The sequence below is a fragment of the Lactuca serriola genome, chromosome 5 (assembly GCF_051521515.1).
Source record: "Lactuca serriola cultivar US96UC23 chromosome 5, Lser_US96UC23_V15, whole genome shotgun sequence".
NCBI lineage: Eukaryota > Viridiplantae > Streptophyta > Magnoliopsida > Asterales > Asteraceae > Lactuca > Lactuca serriola.
Window position 1 is genome coordinate 232,687,240 of NC_136412.1, and position 11,126 is coordinate 232,698,365.

General features: G+C 33.6%; 1 protein-coding gene across 1 annotated transcript; it reads left to right on the forward strand.

The window, feature by feature from the left end:
* Positions 1-8,081: 8,081 nt before the first annotated feature.
* LOC145053728 (GRAS family transcription factor family protein) lies at positions 8,082-9,520 on the forward strand. Its single transcript, XM_079001817.1, has one exon. It carries the CDS (start codon positions 8,154-8,156, stop codon positions 9,351-9,353), a length of 1,200 nt encoding a protein of 399 aa, XP_078857943.1. The 5' UTR covers positions 8,082-8,153; the 3' UTR covers positions 9,354-9,520.
* The last annotated feature ends 1,606 nt before the right edge of the window (positions 9,521-11,126 follow it).

Sequence of the window (11,126 nt, forward strand, 5' to 3'; positions counted from 1 at the left end):
TAAGTAGCAGAAAACCAGACCCTAAGTCCATGAAGTCATATTTTTGCTCAAGAACTCATGTATGAAAGGATGAGAGTGTCCAAGCTCTCATTTTTATGATTCTTCCAACTCAAATACATCAGAAATTGACACTCACATGGTTTGGAGTAATCTATACTCACAAAAACCCAGAATATAGGGGCAAAAGCTTATAATATCAAGACCAAACTAGATCTAACATGAATAGGCATCAAGATAGAATCTTTATACCTTCTAGAGATGGATAAAAGGATGAAAATTCCGGATCTACACTAATTTGAGCTCCCAAGTGGTTCTACATTACTGATCTTCCTTCAAAATTGAACACAAAACACTCAAAAAGCTCAAAACTCGCAAATGGTGGCTAGAGTTTCAAGGAGGTTGTTTGGGAGGGTGGAGATTGAGCATGGGGATGATCTCAAAGAGTTAGAGCCTTTCAACAGGGCTTACAACCATAGATTTAGGTTTTTGATCCATCGTGGCTATGCTTAGTGTAGGTCACTAAAACCCCATCCAACGTTACCACCTACACTTAGCGTAGGGGGCTATCCTATTCTCAGCGTATGGCATAACTTCCCAAATCCAATATTTAAACATCCATAACTTCTTCATCTCAAATCCATTTTCGGTGATCTTTATATGCATGGAAAGTTATTAACGAGACCCACAACGCTATCTAATTAATTTTGACTTAATACATAATGAACTAAAACCATAATCCATGCCATAAGCACGTAATATTACTTTACCAATTTTACCCTTTCACTTCAAAGCACAATTCAAGGGCTTTAATCACTTAATATACATTATCAATATCCTATAGGTTCTAAAGTCTATTTCTTTGAAGCCCAAGACCTTTACTCGATCAAATTATGGCCCGCTATCTTGAAATTAGAAAATATAATGGAAACTAGGTGTTACACCAAAATGTATTTAACAACTTAGAAAATGTCACGAGATCAAATATACTTGCTGCAAATGTGTCTACAAGGATAAACATTCATGTGAAATGCCATGTTCCAGTTAAACATGTTGCACCGATCGTACCCATTATACAAAGAATGCTGCCATCGGCTATCTAGTCCCCTGCTCTTCTTAAAAATGAGAAATACTTATTGGTTTCAAGGATGTTCTACCTTGACAAAGGAGAAATTTTATTGCATCTATTTTCCACACAAAATTATTAAGGATCATAGAGATGTATTAGAAGAGAATGTTTCCAAATAAGCTCCAATTTCTCATCATTATGATAATCATGAAATATTTGTCGAGTATGCTAGCTTAGATAATATTTTGCAGCAAAACAAGACTGTCATCAATGATGTGTTCATGTATGCAATAGATACTAATATTATGAGAAATGATTACATGGAACCACAAACTATTGTTGAGTGCCAACATAGAACACACTGGCCTGAATGGAAACAAGAAGAGTGTTTGGATTTGTTGCTCTAACACCACCCAATGTTAAACCAATTGGTAATAACTTGTTTTGCGTAAGGAAATGTAAGGAGAATAACAAGTTTTTAAGATACAAAACTCGCCTCATGGAAAAGGATTCTCTTAATGACGTTGAATTTATTAGAAGGAGAAACATTCACTTGTAATAGACGTTATAACGTTATGCTAATTAATCAGTTTATTAATTTCCAAAAAACTAAATATGCATCTCATCGATGTGGTCACAACCTATGTTTATGGGGATCCAAATACAAAGATATACATGAAAGTCCATAATGGACTTAAGTTTCCTAAATCAAGTTTTTCTAGACTACAAAACATGTTCTCGACAAGAATGAAATGAACACTTTATGGATTGAAACAATTTGGATGGATATTATATAACTGTCTAAGTGAGTACTTGATTAGAATGGTATATTCGAAACTAATGAAATCTTAAAGAAGGAATTTGATATTGTAACATCCCCAATTTCACGGCCAGAAAAGACCGATTTGTTTATGCTTTGTTTTTAAAAATCAGAGTAATCTTTCAAAGAAAACGGTTGTGGAATTTATTCCCAAAACAAAATATGATAAGAATTTATCAAAGCATTTCTTAAAGAAACGTATTTTCGTTATATAACAAAAATCTCGGGATGTTATGTTCCGATACAGACACATAAGCATAAACAGAACATACATTTATTTACACTAGTGATTTACATCTCCTTTAATCTCTCAGTGAATTATGTCTTCGTATTGATACCTGTGATACAAAGAAAACTGAGTGGGTCATGCTTGGGAGCCTAGTGAGCATATAGGGTTTTCATCCCACAATGTTATATCATATATTTATATAAATAGAACATTCAAACTTGTACAATTTCACCATATAAAGGAAAATCTTATCCCACCCCATTGATCCTCACAACAACACGATCTAAACTCTCGTATCTAAAATTTTCCTCTTTACCTGATCCCTACTCACGAATCTAAAACTATCCTCTTCACCCGATCCATACTCACAGATCTAAAACTAACCTTTTCACCTGATTCATACTCACGGATCTAAAACTAACCTTTTCCCCTGATCCATACTCACAGATCTAAAACTACCTTATCCATACTCATGGATCTAAAACTAACCTCCTGATCTGATCCATACTCCCGGATCAATAATTGTACCCAATCCATACTCCCGGAATAGGGACAATTAACTATACCTTAATCTTGATCTGATCCATACTCCCGGATCAATAAGTGTGCCCAATCCATACTCCCGGACTAGGGATAATTAACTTAGTCTTAATCCATACTCCGAGACTAATAACAAGTTTTATCTCTTTACCCAATCCATAATCCCGGATCTAAAACTAACCTCTTGTTCTAATCCATACTCACGGATCTAAAACCAACTTCTTGATCTGATCCCTACTCACGGATCTAAAACTAAGCTCTTGATCTGATCCATACTCACGGATCTCATCTACCCATGTCCTACCCAACATATTTGTAGTTACAAAATACATATACAGTTTAACTCATTAAAACCAATATAGTTCATCCATTCCACCAACATCTCAAATAAACAACAATATATAAACACATAGCACGTATTTCATAGCAAATACTTCATACTTATGTGTTAGAAGAAAGTAACTATACACTCACTTGATCAGAAGATGATCGGACAGCACTACGGCTTGCAATGGTAGTATTCTTCGGTGAAACCGGGATATCTTCACACACCGGACTTCTCGCAGGCAGAGCTTCGGCTCGGAAACTCTTTTCTTCTCGGGATCTTCATGCTTTGGGACTTGCTTCAGGTATCGGGGTTGATACCGGGGCTTCGGGGGTTAAAATAGGGCTTAGAGAGTGTATCAGGAGTGGGAGAGAAGAAATGGAGCAACCATAATCGGCTGGCCCTTGATTTCTATTTATAGGGCAAATTTCTCATTTTCCACGTCGTGAACAGTACTTTCACGTCGTGGGCTCTATCGTCACTGCATGCTTCATCGCAAGTTGAGTCTGGCAGACTCCAGGAGGCGTCAGAAGACATGCCACGTCGTGACCACTGATTTCACGTTGTGGTCTCTGACAGTCTTGGGGTTTCACGCCCAGAACTTCAGAAATTCATAACTTTCGCATACGAACTCCATTTTCGACATTCTTTATATCGGCACGTAGCTGAGATTATGCTCTACAACTCTCGTTTAGACTATGTTGGCTAATTCTGACTTATTTTTAATACATTGTTAATATATCATTTTTAGTAGGTCGGGACAGGAAAACTCCGTTCGAAATTCATAAATCCTTCATCTGAACTCCGTTTTCATCTGTCTTTTTACCTTTTCACTACTATTAATGATATCTTCGACTCTCATTTATATTGTTTCAGCTAGAAATCGCTCGATCTCAAATCGAGTATTCAGGTTGCATACCGCTAAGTTGAAACTTCGGAAAATCATAACTTCTTCATGTGAAGTCAGATTTGGGCGTTCTTTTTATGCATGCTCTCGGTTTAACAAACACTACAACTTTCATTTAGATCACTAAGGCTAAAAATCACTCCAACGTAAATTCACTTTTTATGTCATTCAATATCGTGCCGGTTCTGTCGCAAAACTTCAACAGGTCATAACTTCTTCGTTATAACTCCGATTTCGGCGTTCTTTATATGTACGGAATCCTTGTAACATATACTACAACTTAATTAAGATTTATTCATCCTAAATAATCTTCTATCAAAAAGTCATTTTTGACACTTATCGTCTCTAAATTGACTAGCTCTGATCTACGGGCGTTACAGATATGAACGATCTTGGGAAGACACGGTATTGCCTTGGCCTAAAAATAAAGCAACATAAAGATAGGATTTTACTTCATCAAGAAAATTACACCCAAAAGTGTTGAGACGCTTTAGTCATCCTGACGTAAAGTTGCCATCTATTCTCATTATCATTCATTCTCTAAATATTAAAAAGGAATCATTATATCCAACGGAGGACGATGAAGAGATATGAGTCCTAAGTTTCCACATCTGGGTGAAATATGTGCATTATTATACTTAGCCTAATGTACTTGGTTCAAATATATCATTTTCTTTCTTGCTCAACACAACACTTCACCAACACATCACCAATAAATGGTATTAAAGACATCTTTTGTTACCTTAAAGGTACTACAAATATTGGTTAATTCTATCCTTACACATCATCGAGTGTATCTACCCTAAATGATACTCGAAATAACACGACCCTTGTTAGCTCTGCTGATGCATGTTACTTATTAGGTCCGCATGAAGGATGTTCGCAATTTTGTTATGTCTTTACCATTGGGAACACAACGATGTCGTAGAGGCCTTGTAAACAAACTCTAGTTGCTACATCGACGAATCACTTCGAACTACTCATGCTCTATGAGGGACTATAGAGTCAGTATGACTTCGAGCTGTGATTGGCCATATTCGAAGTACATTTGATTTAGCTTATAATCCCGGTGAACCAGTCGTCAAATATGAAGATAACACTATTGTTTTTTATCAAGCGAAACATGGTTACATCAAAGGGGATAACATTAAGCATATCTCACAAAAATTGTTATTTACACATTAACAATAAGCAATTCGAAAGATTGAAGTGCAACATTTCAGATCAGATAGTAATCATGCAAACTTGTTCACTAAGTCACTACTAAAGTATTCGTTCCAAAAACATATTAGAGCCATTGGACTTAGGAAGCTCTATGGGCTACCTAAATGACATGTATCATGCACCTAGTTGTATGCAAATAAGGATTGCATCCTAATGTATGCTTAGCACTTTTCTTAGTGTATTTGAGGTGGAAAATCCCGACGAATGCTTGTGTACTCTTTTTATATTTAGTTTAAAGGTTTTGTCTAATTGGATTTACCTTGACAAAATTGTTTTCTAACGAGACACTATTTCATTCTCACTAAGGATTGATGAAATCAGGGGAGTATCTAGTTGAATACTTTTAACCATTATGCACTCTTTTGTCATTCATTTAGACCTTTGCTATATTGGTTTTTTAAACAGGTTTTAATGATATTTCCTTCCGATCGAGACATCTAGGATCATATTCTTTTATCCTTCGACAATAGTTATTCTTTTTGGTCACAAAGGGTTTTCTACGACAAAGTTTTTAACAAGTAGAAGCTTTGATTGTCTGAAGATACAATGCGAAGAAGTACAAGTATGATTCCGTGTAAATATAAGCACCCAAGAGGAAGTGTTGTTGCTGACAATATATCAATGGCTGCTTATATTTAAGTCTTTTATAAGTGAGAGTTATATATAAATCTTACAACAGTTGGCTAACCCAACCTTTTGTATTATATATAAGGGTTCTTATGTATTTTTAAACATACTTGAAACATTTATATAATCAATGAAAATGTTTAAATAAGTCGTTAAATTGAGCTACTTTGCTACACACCAATAACTAATTATTTGTATTAATGAATAATCCACGACTAATATTATCCTATTTGATAAAAAAAGAAAATAAATTCCCATATTTTAAATTATAAATTTCGATGATAACTATTAACTAAAACATTTTTTATCTATATTTTTTCTATAAAGTAATTATATAGCGATGGGAACTTCCACGCCACTTTTTTGTTTTAATTTTTGTTTATGTCTTGTCTTATTCTTCATTTTTTTAAACACCTGAAAAGCACTAAAGATGTATTTTATCTTTAGTAAAGCTCATATTCTAAGTTAGGTATTTATAATAAGTGTTATACTTAGCTTGGTTTCACAAGGTTTTGAGATTTATATATTTTACCATCTTTATGTAACAATCTTTTGTATCATTATTTTATATAAAACTTATATAAATTGATACAAGTTTGGTAACAAGTTAGGTATAACTCAATCAGATTCAAACTGTTTAATATCATATTTAGAACTTATATAATGATAATGACTCCCATAATATGCTACTTATCTGATCAGATTCAGAACTATATCTGACTTAATCACACTTAACTCAATCAACAAAAATCTATTAGTTATCTAAAAAAAATACCAACATAATCGAATCCTACAATGAAACACTAAGTGGGTCCACGTGAATATTTGACTTTCTAAGCCTATTATTTAAGCAGTGGCTTAATCACTATTTATGTCTTCTTGTATCACGCACGCGTGCGATCTCAGCCATTCATTTTTTTATATACGACGACGCTGCTTACTTGGCCTACCCTTTTGTTCTATACAACTATAACCATTACTACAAGTTACATATTCAGTCCTTCAAGTTTGAAGGATTATCAATTCCTACTTGAAGGATCTCAGCCATTCATTTCTTTTATATACGACGACGCTGCTTACTTGGCCTACCCTTTTGTACTTACTATACTACTATTACTATTACCCTAAAAGTTACATCTTCAGTCCTTCAAGTTTGAAGGATTATCAATTCCTACGTACCATGGCACTTATATTTGCAGTTGGATACACATATCATGCTTACTTTATCTTTTCTTTTGTGAAAACAATATACGAATTAATATATCCAACTATTAACTAATTAACACAGAGACCTTTTAATGATAAAATGCGTAATATTCATCAAAAAAATCCAACAAATCTTTAATTGCTATAATATATAGTTATTCGTTTAATTCTTCTTTATTTTAGAGAAATATTTTTTTATATATTTATTAGGCTAGTCATTCTTAAATTAATATTGATAAATTTTTATTGGTTTTAGTTGAATGATATGCAACCGTTGACTCATGTAAAGATGGAAAAAAAAATAATAAAATACATATAAAAAATTTTCTCGATATATTTCATGTATGTCATAAGATATTATCTTCATTCTAAAATAAAAACAAAATATTATATTCAAAAAATTTAAAAATTAATTATTTATCAGAATATTTAAAGTATTTTTTCTTATTAATTTTTTTATAAAAAAACTATGAACCGAGAACAATGTTAAAATAACAATATTTATTTGTAGTTAGCAATAATACTTTACGTTAAAACTTTACAAAGAATAAAATAAAGTCTTTCTTTTATAATTGGTAAAGTTTTTTTTTTTTTTAGGTTGTGTCTAATGCGTTATAACTAGCTTATTTTTCGAGTTTTTAAATTGTAATGTTTGATAAATTAAAAAAAATAGTTTGTAAACTATCTTTTTAAAAATCTATTTATATTAGCTTTTCAGATTTTTTTTTTTAAATATCTCAAATATACCCCTAATTAACTATAGAAACATATTTTCTAAATATCATTTTTTATTATTTATATCTTTAACTTAGGTTACAGTTAATTTTTAGTAAACATTATTTTTATCACTAACTTATAAGTTAATTGTTAATTTTCAGCTAATAATTATTTTTTCAGGTATCTGAGCTTAAAACTAACATTTTAACCGGTACATTAAATATAGCCTTAGTGATATGTATAAGAAAATTGTATTTTTAATAAAAAGTTATATATTATCGACGTGATAAAACTATTTGGTAGCTAAAATGCAAAATCTTTTAAGATTGGGTACTAAATCGTAACTAGTCCTTTGTCTTTTCCACTACGTTGCTTTTAACCCATTTTTTACTCTCCTTTTTTAATTAATTTGTAAGACCCACTTCATCCATCCAACAAATATATTAATGGAATCATTGCTACAAACCGGATAATTTGGCCGATCAAACCTACATGGAAAGCCGCCGGAATTCTACCACAGTCGTAGGTTTCAGCCTCCTCCCCTCCGAGCTCATCCATTACATAATTCTCCGGCTAGCTTTACCTGACATCTTCCACTTAAAATCCGTCAACAAATTCATTACATCAGTGATCGCCGACCAAGATTTCGCCCGTGATTATAATCTCCGATCAAGCTCCTCCACCTGGCTTTTTGTATACAAGAAGAGGTGGCACCGTGATCCAGTGGTGGTTCATGGGTTTACTCAATCCTCAGAACGGTGGTTTAAGGTGATGATCGGAGATATTTTGAAGCCGGTGACTCCTCCAGGTGAAGATCTTTATTTCTTGACGGCGGCCGGTAACTTTTTTCTTTTTGCTTTGAATTGCAGCCGGGAAGTTATTTCCGTTGACCCTATAACCAAAACAGTCAAAAGAATCCCTCAAAGCCCATTGGGGCCACGTGGCACTTCCTCCTGGAGGAGGTCCGGTATCAAACTGTTAGCGGGCCCATCCGGGTCGGGTCAATTTCGGTTCTTGTTTGCAGAAATGGTCGACAATAACCCTACTTTGTTCGAGTACGATTCTACTACAAACAAGTGGAAGTCAACCATAGCAAGGGAGAATAATGTAAATTTAACGCATAACAATGTTAAAGACAAAGACCGTATATTCCTAAGCGCGTCAAACGGGCCTAATACAAGTATTGTCATTTCTGTCGGGTGTGACATAAATGATCCTTTGGTTGTACGTCCAAGATTTACTACGGTTCCTGAGGATGGTGAATTAGCCGTTGGATTTAGTTGGGGCAGTGTGATCAATCGATTACACATCTACGGTGATGGACGGATGCTGATTGTTCGATCAGGATCCGTTGGTTTGAATGATTCAAGTCGCAGAATTAGATGCTTAAAACATATAGAATTATGGGGATTGAACCCAAATGGAAGTCAATGGGCTTTTGTTTCATCGATCCCAAATGGGCTAATTGATGAAATCAAAAAGCCCTATGGAGTAATGATGGGATGTTTGGAGGAACGAGAAGAAACAATTAGGGTTATCTTGATGTCAAACTTTGAAGGTGTTTGGGACATTATTTGGCTCGGGTTTGACTTAGTAAAGTCAAGATGGTTTCGCGTACCACTTCCTGTGTTCAACATGGAGGGCTCGAACATGGCCGGGGTCACCTTTTCCTCTGGGCTAACAATCGCTTAGATCGAATTGTTTAGGTTCGTCGTCTGACTTTTGTGTATTATGTATAAATGGTTTTTCAAATCATGTTTAAGATTGCGGTTATTAAACCAAAAAAGTGGAAAGAGCTAGTTGGGTTGTATGATGTAATGTAATTCAATAGATGCTAAAGAGTCTTTCCTTATTTTAAACATCCATATATATCAAAATATAACTTAACGCAAAATAAATAATTGGCCCTAAAGTTTATTTGTCTACATGCCAAGAAGACGACCCGGAATAATCTCCAAATCAACCCGACAAATCCGGGTTAATCCAACCAAGGCCTTGATAAAGAGTGGAAACATTTTAGCCTTTAAGTTTTAGTCATTGAAATCAACATCGTTTTGAAAGAAGGCTTCAACTAAAGCCCACTCTTCGTCGTTTCGGAAATGAAGAATCAAACGGATATGAATACCATTTACGTAAAAAGAAAATGAACATAATTAACCATAATGAAATTTTATTTAATAAAATGTAAACGCTATTAAATTAGTTGATAATGTTTTAACATAACACCACTTTATTTTTGCTCTTGTCACTTGTAAGGTTTGTAAGGTTATTAGACGTGATTTTACCGTATATGCGTCACGATATTTTCTTTCTCTTCCTTCACATTCTTTTTCACCTAGAAAATTATTACCTGGCACCCTGCTAACTTTTTCGTTTTACATTTTAATAATGTGTAAGTTGTATAAAAATAATTAATTAATTAATAAAAATAGATATGTTTTATTAATTTAAACTAAAATGATAAAAGTTACATAATAATAATTAGTCGAATGACTAAAACATAATAATATGTAAAAGAAAAGCCTAATTATCCTATCCTTTTTTGATATTTATGCTTTAATGCTAACGGCGTCCTAAGTTCAATACTCGATAGATAATCGTGCTTGACATCAACAATTTCAAATATTTGACATGTTGATTTTCTTCAAGTGCTTTTTCACTGTTACACAAATTTTCTTTTTTCAAACTTCGAATGTACGTTAAAATTCAAATTAAAACCTTGGACTCCATCACCATCCTCTATAATTGTTCACTGATTTTGGATCCTGATAAACTAGACAAAGAAGCTTTCATTTTGGCTTTATCCCCACTGATCGGGCTGGTAGGTTCTTTAATTTCAAGTTTTTCATCATCGTCAGTCAAATCTCAACTAGCATGCGACAAAGTTGTATAATTAAATCTAGATGTTTTTTATCATTTTGAAGCGCAATTTGTACGATACGTTGGCACCAAATTCCATTTTGAGGATTTTGTGACAACATCCAAAACTTTGTATATTTGAACGCATTCCCCTTAGTTTTCCCCCGTTGTACTATATCATTGTATATCAGGTGATGCAACGAAAATGTTTTCGTCACTTTGATTGCTTTGAAGTTGATTGTGTAAGTCGGTATACATTATGTTGATTTTTTGTGAATATTATGTTTATTTATAGAAATTTGGTGGGTATATGGTCTTTCGAACAGTACTCGCCACAACTTATTTTCATGAAAACACTTTAAAATGTGGTTCATTCACATAATTTATTATCACGAGTGCTGTTACATTCGAGGAGATTTGCCGAATCCGATAATCCTTCAAAGAAAAACTAAATTCGTCAAACTCAATAGAAAATTTATTATCACGAGTAAAACTTACAAAAATAGGATTTTTGATGATTTGTGGGGTTATAAGGACATTTTTTAGAGATGATGTACCAAAAGGATTACGACTAAAAGTGGTGTTACGTTTGTTTTTGACAAGAAT

Excerpts from the sequence above, each read along its gene's own strand:
- LOC145053728 (XM_079001817.1), top strand. The coding sequence starts at position 8,154 with ATGGAAAGCCGCCGGAATTCTACCACAGTCGTAGGTTTCAGCCTCCTC.